At 40.6% G+C, this 21,543-nt stretch overlaps 1 protein-coding gene across 3 annotated transcripts in view; it reads right to left on the reverse strand.

Moving 5' to 3' along the window:
• rgs3a (regulator of G protein signaling 3a) overlaps positions 1-21,543 on the reverse strand; it is a 146,607-nt gene that overhangs the window by 75,841 nt on the left and 49,223 nt on the right. For all 3 annotated transcript variants that reach the window (XM_061061278.1, XM_061061277.1, XM_061061276.1), the window contains one exon: positions 20,911-20,954. In XM_061061278.1, coding sequence (XP_060917261.1) covers positions 20,911-20,954 — 44 coding nt within the window. The remainder of the gene's footprint in view (positions 1-20,910; positions 20,955-21,543) is intronic.

The following is a 21,543-nucleotide window of genomic DNA, read 5'->3' on the forward strand; positions in this document are numbered from 1 at the left end:
GTCTAATGGCCCCATTTGTAGTTTGGTAATGATCCCAGCAGTGTACTTTTGATAAAAGACCAATCTTGTAAAAGCGACAATGACTCTGTGGGATAAAACTGTGCACTGGCACTGTGGGAATATATCCCCGATCAGCCGATGTAGCATTTTTGAGGTCAGATAATGAGTTGGTTCTGACTTTGCCCAAAGGTGAGAAGTTGAGGAAAGGGTTCCTCTACACCAAACTTGTCTAACCATGTCTTTATGGACCTTGCTCTACGCACATGAGTCAAATCGTGCAAGAAGAACAAAGGGGTTTCAGAAGCAGTTTCCACAAAGTTGGAAGTTCCCAGTGGGCTGAAATGTCTTTGTATCCTGTAGCATTGAGAAGATCCTTCACAAACAACACTTTAACCCATCCTCCTCCTCCAGACTTTACAACAGAAGCTTTGCATTTTGCAACCAAGATTTCTTCCCCCCCCCCAAAAAAAAACTGTCTTCTGATTTCTGAGGGAACTCCCCAAAGAACAGGTTCCTAATGATCTAGAGTTTTTTTTAGCAGCATACTTTACAAACTTTGATTGCACGTTGATTTCAGGCTTGAATCTATCTGCTCCGCCTTGGCAACTTTTCCCCTGTGGATCACCAGGCACAGTCCTGAAGTTAGATATAAAAGGCAGAGGTGACTATCTAGAGTGTGCCTCAGTACCAGCCTCAGTGCTGGTTGGCGCTGATCACATTTTTGTTGCAGTACCACAATAATAGCACTCACGGTTGACCTGGGCTGAAGCGCAACAGAGCAGAGATTTCACCAACGGACTTGTGGGAAGGGTGGAATCCTATAAAAGTCTTTAATATCTATATGACACGGCTATGAGTTGGATTATTTGCCACTGTAGCAATCTACATGGCTGAAACACCTGAACTAAATAATGAGAAGGTGTTTTAACTATGTGCTAACGACACATTGGGATTTGGAGGATCCCACTGCCTCATAAAGAATAATGTTATTAAGTCAACCTAGATATGGCACCCTGTAGTATAGCAAGTACTACAGTATCTAACAAAACATCCTCATCCACCTTTGTTGTTATGGCACTAAGGTATTTTCAGCTGAATAAAAGTTCACATGATTCCTCCCTTCTCTTATTTAAGAGACACATGAAAGGAAACCATTGTGCCCATATACCGTTTGGTTTTCTATTTTCCCCTCTCTCCAATTCGATTACTTCTATCTCGGTTGCTCTGCTTTGAGCGATGTCAGGAAAAACATTTGTGTCCTGACATTTTTTAGGCTCAAGTCAAGCTACTAATAGGATATTTCCATTTTGTGAACGTCTTCAGAGACCGGCTACATCCTCGGGGCTTTCTTGACACTCTGTGCCATGCTCAGCCAAATAATGATGCTAGTTAATATGCCTGTTTCCTGGCTGCATAGGCTTTTTGCACGACATGCAGTGCAGCTATCACATGGACTATCTGTCTCTTTCAATGTCACTCAATGTCTTGTTAAAGACAGGGGATGCTGCTGTTTGGGGGTCTATGTACAACAACACTAGTCAGTCCACCACTTCGGTCAAAACTAAAATATCTCAACATGGATCAGATGGATTGTAATGACAATTTGCACAGACATCAGTGGTTCATCAGTGTTATATCCAAATGGTTTAATGCCCCTAAGACTTTTCCTATACAAGCTAGTCAAACCCAACCACTATCCAGAGAAGTGTCAACACTGAATGGATGGATTTGCAGAAAATTAAGCAAAGACAAATATGGTTGAAAAAAGATGCATCCAGATGATCTCTTTAAACAACCTTACTTTGCTCATCATCAGGTAATATTGTGTCCAATATGATTTGTCTAATAACATAAAAACAATACTTCTAATCATCACCGGCTGAATTTTTCAGGATTTATTCTAACTGGAAAATCTAAGCATGTCCATTTAATATATTCGAATGATTTCCATGGATAGTAATACCATGTCAAGCATGTTAGCATTCTGAAATTAACAATTACCCCAAAGCACAGCTCACAGTGCAGCCCCAGCATGGCCCTAGCCTGAAAAGTTCATTTGGTTTGCAGAGAAGTGAACTGCATGACTACAGCTGAAATAGTGTCACGTCTGATCTGCAACGATACCCATCAACAGGAATTTGTGTCTGCTCTCCAACTAAATGAAAACAGGCAGAGGCAGACCTTTTATATTTTTTTTGCTAATGTAAGAAATAAAAACAGAGATAAACATTGCAGCAATCTGTGTCTGGCTTGTTCCCTCATCAGATAAATAGCAAGATTAGTCTTGGGCTATGAGGACTGAGATGTTAGGAGTTATTCTTCTTTATTTAGCAAACAGAATTCACTTTCTGACTAATTGACAACACTTGATTTCGTGGTCCCCTAGAGACATTTAAGTGACACTTCTTGGGCACGTACCAAATTAAGATGGAGCTGTGTGCAGTCTGAATCTTTTAGAAAATGACACCTATCGTCACACCACAAGCCAACTGACATTCAATCACATCTGACTAATGACACCCGTTAATGACAAAGACATTTGCCAACAATACTTACTACAAAAATGTCTCTGTCTTCCACATCCTTCCAATCCTACTTCATAATAATTTGGGACGAGTTATACTGTTAGACCTCCAACAAAGAATTGCTGCATAACACATATTCTCCCTGTTGAATCTAAAGCAGTGGTGGGGCAACTGGCAGCCCGGGGACCACATGCGGCCCCCATCAACCCTCAATGTGGCCCTCAGGTCAATTTTTACATATCAATGAATTGGAACCATGAAGAAAACATGACAAAATCTGCCATGAAATCATGAAAACCAGAAATATGTCCATAATAATATTAGATCACTGGTATATGTAGAGTTAAATTTGAGACATAATTGACTGCTATCGTTTTTGTATTCTACAATTTGGCCCTCTGGCAGTGAGAATTAAATGAATGTGGTCCTTGCTGTGACCAAAGTTGCCCCACCCCTGCTCGAAACGGTCCAGCCTTGGAGAAAACACGTCTGTGAAGAAGCATTTCTCTTTCCGAGAGGAAACCTGTAACATAACGCACTCCCCCAGCGTAAAAGTGCTGTACATACACATCACAGATTGGACGTTTACCATACAGTCCTACTGTAGCTACATATTTACAGCAGAAAGGCAACCAGCTGGGCTCCCTGCTCTCTGAGTCATAGAGAGGCTCAGGTCTCAGAGCTGCATGAGGGCTAACATCCTAATCTTTCAAAGAGAGGAAGAGTGAATGTTTACACAGGCTGGGTGTGTAAATATGAGGCTGTGCATACCACACTGTAAACCCCTCACTGACATCATGCATACTTTGTCTTGGGTAAAGAAAGAAGAGGGGGAAATAACGGATGATGAAAGATGTAGAATAGAATCGAGGCCACTCTAATTATTCGCAATGCACAATGATTGTTCTATTGTTTGTTCTTGTTTACATTAATACAATTTTTTTCTGCTGCTCTGTTTAACAGACACAATCATACACATCATGATATTACATCAGAATAGATAATCGTTCATGCCGGTCAATGAGTAAACTGTTGACAGCTGGTCACAGACCACATGTTCAAGGCAGGAATTGTCCTCAGCCAGCTGGAGCTTTCTATAATGTTGGCACTGTAATCTTTTTCACAGAACAGCTGTCTCTTAGATTGAACCAGATTTAAGAGCTACTTCATGTAAAGACTAAAGAGGCATACAGAATGTTTGCTTTTCATGAAGAAGAAGAGAACAGTAACTTAATATCATTATTGGTGTTTTCAAACGTACTCCTCCATAACTCCATAACTCAACTTCATCCTGAACTTTTTTCTGCCAGCATCCTTAAAAAATAATGTCCGTGTGGAGTCGGTGAGAGCTGATGTGTGAACGCAGCAGGAAGTTTTCAAGAACATTCTCCTGGAGCGGAATGGCAGGCGTGATAATGTTTATCATCACATGTCCGGTGCACGACCGGTGGGATCTTTGTGCACGTAGGGAAGCTGGTCTCTTTCTGCTTTCTAGTCTGTTCTTCTGAACTCATTTTGTGGATACAGTGAATAGGTCCAATTACACATATTGAAATAAAAGCAACAACTTTCGTCATTTTACTTCAATCTCCTGCTGTGAGGGACATACTGTATGTGTACAGGCATCTCAGGAAGATTTCAGGGCCTGTCCAGAAAATGCCTGGAAATTTTCAGGGCCTGCGTGTGAGTTATCTCATGAATAACATCATTTACTATGTTTGGATTTAAATCCCCTTCAGCATTGGACTGTTTTCATTCTGATGGGAATTCATTGGAATTTCCAAAACTCTGCAGATGCAGGTCACTGGGGATTTGTATGTTAAGGTCATTTGGCTTCTTGGTATTTAAAAGCTTCCGGTCAGCGACCCAGACTGTGCCCAACAACAAGCTACCCTTTAACAAGACAATTCATAATATGTCAGTTTCAGCAGCAGAGCCAGGTTATAAATGGTTACCCAAAAACAGTATTAGCTCAAATAGCTAATTGTCCCCTTATGATGGCACCAGATTTTCTTCCCCCTGTTTATAAATCCCCCCATCCAGGAGATAAACATGGGAGCTAATGAAACAAAATTCAATGAATGGCTACTGGCTTGCCGTGGAGTAGCTAAAAATACAAGCAGCATTTCCCCTTAATCAGATTGATTAAAGTGCTCCTTGGTTGAAGCCCTCCCCCTGAGCCATCTGGCAGATGAGTTTTCACTGTGTCACTGGACTGCTGTCAACACAGCTCACCTAAGCTGTTTCACTACAAGTTAGCATGGTTTCACTCACAGCTAATGTACGCTCAAGCAGAATTGTATTGGCACTTTCTGGTGGAAATGACCTGAGTGTAATGTGTTTTTTATCATGTTTTGCATTCCGATCAGTTAAAGAAGAGCAAGACTTTTTGGGAAATGAGCCTATTCTTGTTTCTGCCTCAAATAAGATGAGAAAATAAGTAACACTAATGTCTATAACCTACAGTAGATATGTATTAGCTACCAGCTGATAAGCTTAGCGCATGTAAGTCCCAGAATATTCAGTCAGGACTGGGAACTTCCTGGAGTCCAGTCATTACCAAGAGGTTTCCACCAGATTTTAGGATGTCATTTCTCTCGCCAGATAAATATTCATAAAAATAACATCCTCAAAAACACAGATTTTTACTTGAATTAATGTATGCATTAAATAAACCAAATGTAAAATGTTAACAAGCCTCAGTGTAAGCTTTACTATTTAGCTAGTAATGTTTATCTTACAGACATGAGAGAGGCATCAATCTAATTATCTATCACTGACAAAGTGAATATGGTGGTTATTCTAATCTGATAAGAATTAATGTTTTTTATTTGACAACTGATAATGATTAAGTTCAACATAATTAGCCTGGAATGCTTGCACTTTTTGTTCACTTAATTGTGAATTAAAGTGTTTGCAAAGCCACCATGAGCCACTAACCCATCCCAATATGTTTTCTTCCCGTTGTATTTGCACCTATTTCAGACATTTGATCCGCTCTTGAGTTAAACTCAATTTGATCTGAAACACATTGAAATGTTTTGAATGCACAGATGGGAGTCAGAGCTGGCTCACTGTTTAAAGATAGATTGTAAACAAACCATGAAAAAGTACACAGCAAGAGAGTTATTCAGTCATTGAGAAACGTACTGAAAAAAAAAAGCTGAATCTTTTTTTGCTCTATTGTCCCCGCTACCGAAGATGAATGCACTAAAACGAGAACACATATCCTCAAAGTGGCAATTGTAATCTAATCTACATTTACAATCTAAATTGTAAAAAAAGGTCTTCAGGAAGACATAATGCCACCAAATGCACTTTACAGAAGCATGATCATGATAGTCATAGTCAACTTGGGGCGCATACTGTAAATCTTTAAAACTGCTTTTCAAATACTTCATCGAAAAAGAGTGCAAATAAAACGATTTTTGAGATGATGAAATAAATCATGTCAAAGGCCTTTAATGTCAAGAGTTTAACCTTGTTCTTCAGAGGTAATGGAAAGCCCCTTTATGCATTACACTGGGCTTTATCATACCCCATCGTCTCTGCTGTGTTCTATAGGGTTTCACTTCAAAGCACTGCGGCATTGTAACTGTAGCTTTTAATTGGATTGTGGCTTCCAATTAGTGAAGTGTAAAGAACAGCTAATGATTGGCAAGCTACTAACTGGCTCTTAATCCAGTTTGTCCTCACTACAGTAATTGGCTGTGCAAGCAATTTATCAGTCTTTTCCTCTACTTAACTTCTGTATTATCATTGTTGTTTTTTTAATTCCTACTCACTGCATAGCTGATATTGGTCCGTCATTTGTGAACATATTGAAATACCCCATAACTTATATTGGAAAGATTGCTATGCCATACCTTATTTTTGATAGATGTTAAAAAAAAGTTCCCTCTTTGGAAGAATTTTCACAACTTTGGAGATCCACTACATTCCTCCTGCAGGACCAAGTTTCAATTGGTAGAGTACATATTTATATCTTTCAGTTAAATGCTATGTAGCAGTGCACATCTTGTATGTGAACATTGTCAACAGGATAGCTGTGTGTCCTATTTCACACTCAGCCTTAGTAGACTTTGTAGACCGCTCAGGCTGATCCACTGTGGATCTCCTGTTTGTCTCACCAGCTGTATTCCAGCCTTGTCCTTTCATTGCTAAGCGCTGCTCCTGTGGCCTCGCAACCTCGACTACTGCAATGGAACGAGCAAACTATTATTTTAGAGATGATGATGAAGTTTAAAAGTGTATTACTCGGCCATCACCCTCACACTCCTGCACGCAGCCTCCGTTCCTCAAAAGCCAACCTTCTATCTCCCCCTCTGAGAACCGAGCACCGAACCTGGGGGGACAGAGACCTTCTCCATAGCTGCCCCCCCTCCCTCTGGAACTCACTCCCCACACACATTCAACACTGCACCGACCCTCCTACTTCCAAATCACTTATCAAAACTCACCTCTTTAAACAAGCTTTTAATGTATGATTGTGATGTATTTTCTGTTTTCTGTAGTTTACCTTTATGTTGTTATCTTTATGATTTGTTTGTAATACTGCGATGTCCGTTAGTCTGTCCTTCTGTGCTATTCTTTTTGTTTTAACCATTATAAAGTGTCTTTGAGTTTAAAAAAAAAAAAAAACGCTTATAAATAAAATGCATTATTATTATCTTGTTTAAATCATGGGATAAGTTGGGCCTTGAAGGATGGACCTGGATGGATCCTTAGTGGCGCGGGAAATGAAGGACCCATTTCACCGCTAAATTTGAAGGAGCCTTCAAGATGAGACAGCCACTGTGACTCAATCTGACTATTTAAGGATGCAGCCCCTGAACTGGGACACAGTTTTAAATATTAGAATTGCCATGTTAGCATTTTTTTCCCCCCTATGACCATATAAATACAGATGTTTAAAATATGAAACAAGAAGACTTCATTGGACTACATCAAGTCTTGTAAGGTCAGGACGAGGTAATGCTTTCCATGTACGACGGTCCCATGACCACACTAAATAAGGAGAGAAAAAATGAATCCTGGAGCCTGGGACTCTATATAATTACCAAAGGCCAATGGCTGGTGATGGGCAACAACGTGGTTCATATTAGACCCTGTAATGCCTCAGTGCTTGGGTTCTAGTTTAATGCTTGATATAACATGTGGTCTGATAGGTAACCGATGATGGTGCAAGTTATTGTCGATAATCTGCAACACACACAAACAAAAGAAAAAAGCCCCTGAATTAAAATGAAACTTTGATTTCATGCTGGTTATGTTCACGGAATATAAAACCTGTCCCCCCCCCCCCCTTCATCTATTTCTGGTTTGTTTCTGTGGTTTCCAGCTCAAAGCTCCTACGTAGCTTGACTGAACAAAGCAGTCATGAAAAACAGCAAGTAAAGTTGAGATCCTGGCCAGATTCCGTCTGTGTAGCCACTGGGGAGGATGATAAGCACATGACACAGCCTAGAGGAAGTTTTCAGAAGTCATGTAATGGTTTACGCAGGAAAGACTTTTTCATTAAGCTTTGACTCTTTTTATAGCAACAGTAGCTTTCCGTGTTTTCTCTCATCACTAACATTGCCCAGACAGTGGGTTCATTGTTCATTCGCCTTTTTTTCCCCCCCTTGCCTTTTTGTTGTTTGTACCAATTGCGGTTTCATTGCATAAGCATCAATGCACTATTTTAAGACCTTGTCATTCAGCGTTGTGTATGTAAGCTGTGTTTTTTTTATTTTTCACATTGAGTTTGAGATTTTGATACTTTACTGTGGACTTGCATGATCTATAATTTATGTGAATTTAAAGATCAAGAATCTTAGTGTAGTCATGAAAACCTTTCATTGTTACGTCACGGTTAAATACTGTTTGTACATGCGTACCACTGGAACAGAAAAACAAATCATGAATTTGGAATTACATCAGGGCTCTTTCCCATAAAAGTCAGTGAATAATTCAGAAGCCGATTACCATTCGCCCAGCACCTGACGCAGCAGGGAGATTAACCATAGTTCAGTGCAGCTCGGGAGAATACTTTATTAAGTAAAATCAATGATGCTGGATAAGTTGTTGGGGGTCATAGATCTCATATGCAATCATATCGGTTAGATGGAGGCCTTTGAGTGATCATATTTAGATGTATAGCCATTGTCAATGCACTCCTGCCAATTTATGCTGGCAAACTAAATTAGAAAAAAAAAGTAAAGTTCACTTTAAGTTGTGGCCAAACTGAAATGAAGAAGGCGCATTTCAGTCTAATCAAACCCCTGAGAGGCTGGTCCAGCCTTGACCACGTTATGGATGGCTGCCATAAAGAAGGTATTTTGCTGACAAGAGCCCCCGGGTGCCTATCATTCACACCCTGCCTTCAGACATTAAGCCACAGCCTGTTTGTCAGGCGGTCAATGATGCCCCTGAAACGCAGACACAAATACATGCAGAGATGTATAAAAGGCATACTGTCCTGTCCCAAACAAGCACTTATATGTGGACACTATAGAGATTCTTAAGATGTCTTCTTTGTCATGGAAAATGTGTCTCCACTTGAAGTAATCAAATCAAAGCGGCACCATTATCGACTGTGTCCACAAACGTCACAAGGACGTCACCCTGGGCATAATAAACCGAGAACAATCTGACATTTTATGGTGCGGACCCCTCGCAGAAAAAAAGACTATTTGTATGCACAACACCATGCTTTGTAAGCCCGATCACAGAGCTCCCTTGCTGTTCGGCGGCCTACACGCGAGCCATCACACTGTGATTTCACCTAGTTTGGCTATGCCTCTCTGCACCACATCCCTTCATTTCATCTTCACAATCACCACTTTCTCCACGATGTCTCAGGTTTACAAAAGCTCATTCAGAACCGATAACTTCACAGTCTGTGACTTGCATGCATGGTTCAGTATCGGGAAAGGCTTCAAACATATGATCATTGACGGACTATAACTCTGATAAAGCACACGGGTTGAGATGACATCAGTAGTCTTAATCATTAGTGCTGTGCAAGTAGAAATTATTCAAGATTTGGTGGTCATTAGTGTCGACTGCATTTCACCAATTAGACACTAATGGCTACAGTGGCAATTTAGGGGAAATGGATATGTATGAATGACCACACACTTAAGGGAATTCTCAGCTTTCACTATTGGACACTATTAGAAGAAGCACATTTATACAGCAAGTATTGGTACAGTTTACACTTTTTGCATACTTTATTAATCCCAGGGGGGGAATTCAGGATTTACACTCTGTTATTAAGAGACGTGCTTCACACACATAGTACCGAATTACACACAGATGAACGAGGTCAACAGGACCTATTGACATGCCTTAATGGATAGATGTCACAGTGGGGCTGCTACACTGCTAATCAGCAGCAGAGCTGTTGGGGTTTCGGTGCGTTGTTCAACGGCACCTTGGCTGGCAGGACTCTGGAAGTGACCTTCAGCAACCAGACCAATCTACATATTTGGAACTGGTGACCCTACATCCCTACAGACTTAGCCACTGCCGCCCAAAAATCAGCGTTTAACACAAGATTTAATGTAACCGTTATTATGATAACCTCAGTGGCACATAGCCAGAAAGAAGTCATATGGTTTTTCCATTTGAGCCAACGCAGTAACTTTCTGTGAGCTCTAAATTGAATTCATTATCAGACATATTAGTGTAAGGTTTTCCAAAGTCATGCAAATTATTTTTTTACACAACTTATTTAAGATTGTGAATAGTTACATTTCAGTCAGAAAAGAGCTGCATTAAACAGCCATGAAGTCATCTTCTTTTCATAACTCCCACTTCAAAGCCTAAAGACGTCAGCAGTCGCATTAAAGTACATAACTTTAATGAGAAAAACTGAAAGAGAGGAATGCATTTCAGCCCAAGGCTTTCTTCAGCAATTCACCAACTCCCATTTTCCCATACTTGTAAAGCATATTTTACTACTTCTGAAAAATATAAATTTCTGTACTCTCCGTTTAATGCCATTGACCTTCATAGTGAGAAAAATGCCGACCATCATCTCTAAATCACTGAATGAAGCCGAAACAGAATCATCGTCAGTCACACTTACATCTCCAGAGTCAGATAGCAGGTGTCTCTGTAGAGAACTCGCCTCCCTGGTGAACCGTTTCTTAGGCCCGACCCGGTCCGATAAGTTTCCCATGATTACTCTTCGTTGAAAGCTGATGCACTCGGCTGGTCAATGATCTCACCCAGTGTCAGAGTACTGTCTGCGTTTTTCGTTTACCTACAAAACGCTTTCTTTCTTCCTCTCCTCCTGCGTCACTGACACACTTAAACACACAACACACATTTGACTTTCCTGAGACACAACTCATCCACCATCCATCATCTCACCCCACACACACACACACACACACACACACACACACACACAGATGCACACACAATCACACACTTTATTTAAATCTGGGTTAGATCACTTCCATTTTGAGCAAGTGCTATAATAAGATGACCTCCAGAGATGGAGGAGAAGGGCAGGAGGAGACAAAAAGAGGCGAGTGGACCGTGACAGTGTGAGATGGAAGAAAAGATTGACATTGTTAAGTTTGCCAAAGACGAGGTGATGTTCTCTGAAGAATGAAAGTGCAATTTTACCCAAATGTATGCTTCAGTCTTTTCAGTACTTCCTGCACAGACGGATCATTTCAGGATGAGGATGCGTACTTTGAAAAAGAAACTAGGGCTGCACAATTATCCGCAAATGTATGTGAGCATTCGCTATAAAAACATTGCAAAAGCTTCAATTAAGTGCAACAAATCAGAATAATTATTTTATGCAAACAAGCAATTCTTTCTCACTCATAATGACGGAATTCTTCCGGTTGCATGGCTACCTCAGGACGCCTACTAAATGGTTTTTTTACACCATTTTGATGCAGTACGATGATGCTCGAACTCTGTATCCACCCTCAGATGAATTGATGCCAGTTTAGTTGTGAAAGTTGTTTGCTTTATTTTGGATTCAGGGTGGTTATGTTGGAAAAAAGATATTGGGTGAAACATGAACAGCAGAAAGACGAAAACACTATGAGCTAAAACTTAAATGCTCTGTCGTTACTTTGTGTTTATTCACCACACTTCATCTATTTACAGCTGCAAGAAAAAGTATGTGAACCCTTTGGAATTTCTTAGTTTTCTGATTAAATTGGTCATAAAATGTGTTCTGATCTTCATCTAAGTCTCAACAATAGACAAACACAGTCTGCTTAAACTAACACCACACAAACAATTATATGTTTTCATGTTTTTGTTGAACACAACATGTAAACATTCACAGTGCAGGGTGGAAAAAGTATGTGAGCACCTAGGCTAATGACTTCTCCAAGAGCTAATTGGTCAGCCAACCTGGAGTCCAATCAATGAGACGAGATTGGAGGTGTTGGTTAAAGCTGCCCTGCCCTATAAAAAACACACTCCAGTTTTGAGTTTGCTACTCTCAAGAAGCATTGCCTGATGTGAACCATGCCTCGCACAAAAGAGCTCTCAGAAGACCTGCGATTAAGAATTGTTGACTTGCATAAAGCTGGAAAGGGTTACAAAAGAATCTCTAAAAGCCTCGATGTTCATCAGTCCACGGTAAGACAAACTGTCTATAAATGGAGAAAGTTCAGCACTGTTGCTACTCTCCCTAGAAGTGGCCGTCCTGTAAAGATGACTGCAAGAGCACAGCGCAGAATGCTCAATGAGGTGAAGAAGAATCCTAGAGTGTCAGCTGAAGACTTACACAAATCTCTGGCACATGCTAACATCTCTGTTGACGAATCTACGATACGTAAAACACTAAACAAGAATGGAGTTCATGGGAGGACACCACGGAGAAAGCCACTGCTGTCTAAAAAAACAAAACATTGCTGCACATTTGAAGTTTGCAAAAGAGCACCTGGATGTTCCACAGCACTACTGGCAAAACATCCTGTGGACAGATGAAACCAAAGGTGAGTTCTTTGGAAGGAACACACAAACACTATGTGTGGAGAAAGAAAGGCACAGCACACCAACATCAAAACCTCATCCCAACTGTGAAGTATGGTGGAGGGGGCATCATGGTTTGGGGCTGCTTTGCTGCATCAGGGCCTGGACAGATTGCTATCATCGACAGAAAAATGAATTCCCAAGTTTATCAAGACATTTTGCAGGGAAACTTAAGGCCATCTGTCCACCAATTGAAGCTCAACAGAAGATGGGTGATGCAACAGGACAACAACCCCCAAAGCACAGAAGTAAATCAACAACAGAATGGATTCAACAGAAGACAATACGTCTTCTGGAGTGGCCCAGTCAGAGTCCTGACCTCAACCCGATAAGAGATGCTGTGGCATGACCTCAAGACAGCGATTCACACCAGACATCCCAAGAATATTGCTGAACTGAAAAAGTTTTGTAAAGAGGAATGGTCCAAAATTCCTTCTGACCGTTATACAGGTCTGATCTGCAACTACAGGAAACGTTTGGTTGAGGTTATTGCTGCCAAAAGGAGGGTCAACCAGTTATTAAATCCAAGCGTTCACATACTTTTTCCACCCTGCACTGTGAATGTCTACATGTTGTCTTCAATAAAAACATGAAAACATATAATTGTTTGTGTGGTATTAGTTTAAGCAGACTGTGTTTGTCTATTGTTGTGACTTAGATGAAGATCAGAACACATTTTATGGCCAATTTATGCAGAAAACTAAGAAATTCCAAAGGGTTCACATACTTATTCTTGCAACTGTATATCTATGTGGCAATATTGAACAATGTTATCTCACACAGCATTATTTTTTTTTACATATATTTGAAGAAGTTTCATGTAAAACAAAATTAAAAGAGTTTAAAGTTGGGGCGCTGGTGGCTAGTTTTGTCTGCCATGAACAGAGGCTACAGTCCATAAGCAGGCGACCCGTGTTTGATTCCAAACTGTATCATATCACACACACTCTCTCTCTCTCTCTCTCTCTCTATCTCTCTCTCTCTCTCTCTCTCTCCCTGATTTCCGACACTATCCACTGTCCTCTCGGCATAAAAAAAGCACAAAATAAACCTAGCTCTACATCACTGTTAACCTCACCAGAGCACAGAGGTCTGTGTGGGCACAGCTGAGATGTGTTCTCCTTCGCCTGGCGTTGGAAATAGCTCGTTTCCACTCAACTCCAGAGGAGGATTAAAAAGTGTTCTGTGTGTGATCTGGGATAAGTGCTATATGAAATGCTCTTTTTGTTCAATTGCCCTTTGTATCGCAGTGTAAAACATCAGCTATTGACATGTACTGCCATGTATTCTTTTTTTAGTTTGTTGCTCTTGTCTGTTTTGTTCCTCGGCATTAAAAGTCCATGTGGGCTTGGCACCTCTGTTGGTGTATGACACATTAAAAAAATTAACTAAGGCTACTTCTACTACATCGCACACGCCTAAAATGAACACAGTGTAGAGTTTAAATCCAGAGTAAATGAACATTTCTATCTAGCTTTTGCACCTGCACATATAGTATAGTGGTGAGGTCTGCTGCATGAAGTTTGAATCAGTTAGAAAAGCTGTATATGGTGATATGTAGAAGACACATATTATCTCTGTGTGGTCCCTTTTTAGTCAGATTTCCAGTTTTGGTCTCCATGGATTTCTACTAAAAGTACAGTAAACATTCTGGTTTAAATCAGATCAATAAATGTTTGTGTGAAACCATCATATGTTGAGTTAAGCTAAACATATAAATACAATAAAGTATCCATGTGAAGGGGCCTGGAGTAAATATGTTAGCCAATGCAGGCCAATGATAAAAAAATATATACAAGGGCAATAAAAAGGTTGAAGGAGACTATCTGGAAACAGTTTGTTGAGATACTTGAACTTAATCTAATTTCAAGGTCCACATGACCATGCCGTGAAAATAAAGGCATTTTAATTGTTTAAAGAGTGCCTTGGAGTGTTTCTTTTTTTTTTTGTATCTGGGACTGTTTGCATGCCTATCCAAAGAGCACCTCAAACCTAAACACCTTTTTAAGTCCAGGTGGCGCTCCTTTCTAAATATTTAACCATTCTTTTCTTAATCTTTGCTTTCTCTTCCTACTTTATTTTAAAGTCAGAAAAGACACATTTACTGAACTTGTTTCCTCATGTGTTTTCATATCTCTCCTTGTTTTCCTCTTCTAGGATGGAGAGAGGATGTTAAAAGACTTTGTGGCGGACACATCTGGCTGTTGATGTTCTCCCTGATGTGTTTGTGGGTGATCTTGACAAACATTTGCTGTCTTAATGTTTTACTCTCAAGTTTCTTTCCTGTTAGAAAAAACTGAAGTACAAACCTTTTATTATAAGTGGAGAGGTGAGGGGGGGGATGGGGGTTATAAGGAAGTTTACATGCCCGTGTAAATGTTTGCACAGAAGTATACACACAAATAGTTTCTTTTTAGGTATTTGGTGTGACTCATGTTCGGTTATATAAGACTTCAGATATCTTGCATAAGCATGGAAGACAAACTCGTATGGAAGCAATCACACGATAACTGACGCCTAAATTAAAGTTCCTGTTGCCAAATTTTGCTTTGTGACGATTTTGCCGCCACCTGTTGACCAAAGGTAAAACTCTTTGCTGATCTTGTCCTGTACCGGCTGAAGAAGGGTTCTCTGACAACAACAAAAAAAAGTCTCATCTTGCTTTATTTTAACTGTCAAATGTATCACTCATTGTGAATATTTACTGGGAAAATCGACTTTATTTTTTTTTAAAAGTGTGTTGCTTCTGTGTACTGTAAATGACCTTGTCTGACGCCAACCCCATGGCAGTCATTTTAATCATAAAAAACTCTTATAAAGAGATAGTGTGTCTTGTTTCCGATGATCTCATTTACTTGTGTTGCTCATACAGAGATATCAGTTTTGATTTCAGTCTGTTTCATAAGCAGCTAAAATCTCCTCAAAGGGGCTTTAAGAGCAGGCAGAAACACACAGCTTTATCTAGTGTTCATCATATAAGTCTGTAATTAAGTTTTAGCTCTAATAAGGCAGGAGGGTCTATTAAATAGAAAGTGGGGTAAAAGTCTTTCAGGCAAATGCAACGCTTAACTTAAATCATGCAGTTTGCAATAAGCTTGCTAATTCTGTCCACTTCTTTGTGTTTGTGTGTGTTTCCATGTCTGTGACCTTTGCACAGACCGGCCAGAAAGAGCAATTCAATTAGAGTCCATCACATAACCCACGTCTCCGACTGGGTGAACACAACACAGCAGCGCACGAACACAGAGCGGGCGTGAGCGTGGGTTCAGGGTCCTTCAATCACTTCAAACGTGTCTTCATCTCCTCTGATCATCAGAGCACGATAGTCCCGCTATTCAAAGCCCAGCGGACGTTCTCCACCTTATTTGAAAGCTACAGAAGCTCACTTTGAGGTTACCTTAATAACTGAGAACAGCAAGAGACAAAAAAAAAAAGAGGCTTCACTAAATATTAGCTGATTTATTTGCATCTTTTTTAAACTGAAATTTGGACGTACTTCAATCAATAAACGGATTCTCTACCAGTGCTTGTACACTGGGACAAGGACAATACATGATTTAGCTAAAACTGTAGCTCGACTTGACTGTCCAGGTGAACTTACTGAGCGTTTACATTGGCGCTAAATAAAGCGATCCCCTGCGTATACACGTTGTACATCAGCATAAAACCATTTTGACATGCACAGAGTCTGTGTTGTTGTACGTCTGTATTTGATTAGGATCCGATGGATTCCTGCATCGTTCAACTTTTCATGAACTTGTTTCTTTTCTTTCTGACATCAAGCCAGAGTTATTTATAATCTCCAGGAAAATAGTCACGTCGGACCAGTTTTGTTTTTCTCCTGCTAGATTTGTATCCATTCCAGCGATAATGAAAGTGGGAATTGTTGAGGTCACAAGGGGGACGATATGTGCAATTATCAAACTATTAGCCCAACCAGGAAGAAACGATCAGATCAACTGTTAACGTGGATATTGATCCTTAGAGCAGAGATCTTACAACTCGAATGCAAGAATGGGCCGCATCGGACCGGCCTCTTGAACTGTTTCTCATGAAGCATTTATCTGATCAGTCCATGAAAACACAGCTGTGTGTGAAGAAGCGGCAGCAGAAAGAGTCTGATTTAACGTGAAACTGCTTAACTGAGTGAACCTCCAAATAAAACAACATCTGCTTTTTCTATGTCCTCGTTGTTGTTGCCATCGCAGCAAAATAACTGACCGGAAATCAGTTCTTCGCTTTGCTTCCCTAAAATAGAAGAGGGGGAACAGATTCCCAGAGGAAAAAAAAAAAAGGTTTTCTGGATCATTTCACACTGACTGATGGATGAACTCACCAACACCTGAGGCATTTACCGATACTGTTACCAGTAGTGAAATAAATCATAATATTACAAACCTAGAGGCACATTATGTTCAGTGTTTCTTATTTCTGCACCTCTTGAGAAATGAGAGCTACAGTAAGAGTGAAGTGCATGCTGCGTTTCATTGTGGCTACTGTTTGCTCCCTGAGGTAAGAAACGAACTGCTGACAGGTGTATCAAATATAATAGATGAGACTGCACTTTTTTACGTGTGTGCGTGTGTGTGTGTGTGTGTGTGTGCGGGCATCTGACACAAAGGATGGAGGGCCGAGTCCGACAAGGGGAAAGAGAGTAGAATGACGTGGGTAAAACTTAACTTTAAACAAGCACACACACACACACACACACACACACACACACACACACAAAATCTCTGTACCGTTTCCCTGTCAGTCTTCTGTCATCTATTCGGCACTAGTTTCATATTTTTGGGATCATCTGTGCGAGGCTGCGTCAGCTGACTGAGGTGTTTTCAAGCCTCAGGTGTCAAAGTGTCAGTAGTCCACACTGCTGCAGAGGGGACGGAGCAAATGTGAGATGTATTTGTTGTGTATTTGACTTTTTTTTTTTTTAACGCTGCAAAGAACAAGCAGCTTCAAAGAGAAAAACGAAATAATGATTTTATAAAGGAAACAATTCAGTCACAGAAAGTAAGATGTGTCATGCAGAATCCCAAATCTGCGTCAAACCGTCTCCTTTTCTCCTGCACGGTGTCTTACATAAGAGATTCTATTTATATTTGTTCCCTAATTGGATAGACTGAATAACTTTTTTCCAGCCTGTGGGACAAACATCAGGCCTCCTCTCATTCTGTCTGGAATTTGGGTTGGAAAAAAAAAAAAAAAAAAAAAGAGTTCCTCTTAAAGATTCATAAGCTGCTAATGAGGTTATGAATTACATTTCAAAGCAAAAAAGAAACTTGTGTGACGTCATGTGTGCGTGTGTGTCTGCGACAGGAGGGGCTGCGGTATAAATAGTTGCTCAGTGCAGAAGATTATCGGAATGAGAAGAAGACATTTGCAGGCGTGACAAATTGCAGACGAGACACAGAAGTTGGCCCTTAAGCTATGAAGTTATTTTAACTTATAAAACACCGAGACAAACAATGTTGAGTTTTAGAGTGTGTTTTGAAAAGCTCCACTTACATGAAAGAGTTCCCTAAAGACCGAAAAGAACAGATTGTCTGATTCAAATTGTTTTGAGAAGAGATGGATGAGCCTCGTTCCACAGATTCACATGATACGTGTGAGTGGAACATTTTCAGTCGATTATATTTCTCATACACATTCTCAGGGATGGGAATCTTTGGGTGTCTCACGATTCGATTCAGAATCTATTTTAGATTCAAAACAATTCATGGAGCCATGGATTCAAAGTCTATTTATGAATTAGTATATACTTCAGGATCTACTCCAGTCATCTGTGGGACTGGCTGAATTTCTTGCTGCTCCATTTGGCTTTCTACTGGGTTAAAGAGCTAGCATTAGCGCTTAGCATGGAGTGACTGATTAGCCAATAAAAAAGATTCTTGGAAGTAATGAATCGATTTAAAGGTCCCATATTATGCTTTTTCTGGTTTTATATGCCCTTTAGTGTGTTTTCCAAGTGTCCTGTGCATGTTTAGGCACATCTATGTGCAAAAATTAAAAGTCCGCGGAAACGCGGCTTCTCCTACGTCCTCCTGTTAGCTGTAGCATTAGCTGCATGTAACGCTCGGTTCCAGCCCCCCTCGATAAAAATGTGTCAGTCTGACGTCATTGTCAGTGTGAGATCACTGATCTAAGCCCATTGGCTCGTTGTGGCAAGCCCAGCAGCTCATGTTGCACGCCGTTAACTTCTGTAGCACGCCCACGATATGCCGTAGCCTGCGGTAGCACAGTAGTGCTAAGGTGCTAATGTTTATGCTCCCCTCGGACGGAGCCAGTGGCTGCATTCCCAATATGGTAAAAGAGGCGGGACATTTCCGAGACGCGTGCTGAGCAACTGACCAATAACGACAGAGCGGATCGGCAGACCAATCAGAGCAGACTTGGCCCACGTGGGGTCTAACAGTGTGGGCTCAGCAGAGTGCAGCTGACATACTCAGAGCGGAGAGGGAGCAAGAAGGAGCAGTACATGAAAACAGACACTTTTTTTTGGACTTTAGCTATTGTGAACGTACAAAAGTAGGACCATAGATTAAATATACAAACCCCAAAAAGGGCAGAATATGGGCTCTCTAAAATCTCAGTAGATAAGAATCTTGATTTATACATGAAACGATTTTTTTCCCCACCTCTACACATTAGCGTGATAAAGTTGCAGGGTAGAGATTGAGGGAGAAGACTCCAGAGAGAGTGTAACAGCTGTTTCAGTTGGACAGCTCGAGAGATTCACGTGGGATCAGGAAGAAGAGTATATGAGAAGGTGGAGGCAAATGATGAGGAGGAGTGATGATGAAAATCTTACATGGCAACATAAGAGTGTGATAGAACCAGCAGCTCATTCCCTCGCTGCACACGTCTATATAAAAAACAAAATAAAATCATCCTGTAGAGCAGCAGTGGAAAAGGGAGGGGGGGGGGGGGGTGTCAGCTGAAGAGACAGGGAGAGAACAACACAACAACCTGCAAACATGCTCATTAAGTGCAGCAGAGCTGTCAGGACTGAAGACATTTCCACAGCTGGAAAACAGCCAAACGGGCTCCAAAACTATCACATCCAATCACATCTGTCCTGTCAAGTGTGCGTCAGATCACAATCACATGGAGCTTGTTTCTGCCTGCTTCCCAGCAGCGCGCTTTACTGCTGTCTGTTTCCTCCAGCCCAGCCTATTTGAGTGAAACGGATCCATTGTTTTTCCTCATCTTTAAATTCACCGGCTTAACATTATTCAAACTAACGTGAAGAGAGGCAGTGAATAAGAAAACAACAGAAACTTTCAGGGATTTGAAAGAAAATTATCTACAGGGCCCGAGAAGCCCCTAAAAGTAAAAACTAAATATCTTTTTTCTCTTGTTGGGCCTTCAGGGGCTCCGTAGAAAATTCCTATTTTGCAACTTAAGAATGTCATTTTGCATACAATGTGATATTTCATACATGTTCCTTTTAACTCAGAGATTCTAGTCTTAAATCATTTAAGATCCTCTTGTGACTATCTTATCTTTGTTACATTTCCTCTCACGGTTTCTCCTTTACTCTGCTGATCTGGTACAGAACGCTGCAGGAGTCTCATATCTCAGTAGAGCGTTCAATCATAACCATTAACCCTTACTTTTTAATTTAAAAAAAACTTATTAAAACTAAACTTCTCAGAAAAGCTCAAACGTTGACATACATCCTCATGATAAAACGTTAAGTTGGAGACAGAAACCATGTTTGAGAGCAATGTATTTGATGTGTATTTGTATTCTGAAGTTTGCCCGATGATCCATCTGTTAACATGGAGGGGGCGGAGCCTGGAGCCTGAGTCCGTAATCATGTTTATTGCTGTTGTAAAAATTGACATTTTAGAATGGGTGTGCATGTGACTAACAGAGATTTGGCTGTGAGCCTCTAGTGGACACTTGAGGAACTGCAGGGTTTTGCTCTTCTGCATTTCTTCATACTTCAACAGCAGAGGTTGCTGCTTGGGTGTGAACATGGATCACTCTATAAATAGATCAGCCCTAACTATGATAAAGATGATCAAACAGCTTAATATATAAATATTTTTTTTTTTACATGAATAATGAATAAAAATTAAACTTTGTCACATTTAAGATCTAAAATCTTTGGCATTTTCTGTCGTGAGAGACGTATAAACATTTTGTGCTTCTAATGCATGTTGTTTGTGTGACAGAGAGACAGGCCTGAGGAGCATACACAGGAAAAAGACATTTTCATTAGAGCTTTCTGCTAATCCTTGTGTCTTCCATGTAATGTGATTTCCACCAGAGTCGATTGCCCCTCCGGCTCGCAGACAAAATAGGCTGTTCACATTAGACCCACATGCTTTTACCTCTTTTTCCTTCAAACACACACACACACACTCCTTTCTCTTACCTCTGTCATGTGTATAAGGTAGAATCTCAGCTCTTCAGAGTAGTCTGTAAGACAGAAAACAAAAACATTCCTTTATCTTTCACATCTGTCCTCTGTTTCTTTCTTTCTCACTTCCTTCCTTTCTTTTTGTATAAAACCAGCAGCGGCTTTGATTTCCCATTTTGATTTTGCCAAAACACTTCCATTGATGGAAGGCTTTTACTTAAGGTCGGCCTCACAGACATCCTCCCATAATGCACTGCAACATCCCTCTCTGAGACAGGCCTGTGAGTCTGCAGCCAAGACAAATGGTTTTAATTGAGTGACCTGAAGAAACGCACGCTCACACGTACACCCACACATGCTCTGTGGTGGTTGGGATTTTGTTTACTGTTGTATTTCAGGTTAGCGTGCACACACACACACACACACACACAAGCACAAACACACACGCATACACACACAAGCCCACATTGTGACTGACAGACAATCCTTCTGCCTCAGGGTGAGACTCAAAATGATTAAATAAGGTACAGAAAGACAGGAATGCTCCTTTCAAACCTCCTTTTTCCCGTCCCTCCGTCTATCTAAGCCTATCCCTCTTTCATTCAATCAATTATCAATATATCTACCTGTCAACATCTGTTACATCTC

Source organism: Labrus mixtus, chromosome 17, assembly GCF_963584025.1.
Source record: "Labrus mixtus chromosome 17, fLabMix1.1, whole genome shotgun sequence".
NCBI classification, from domain to species: Eukaryota; Metazoa; Chordata; class Actinopteri; order Labriformes; family Labridae; genus Labrus; species Labrus mixtus.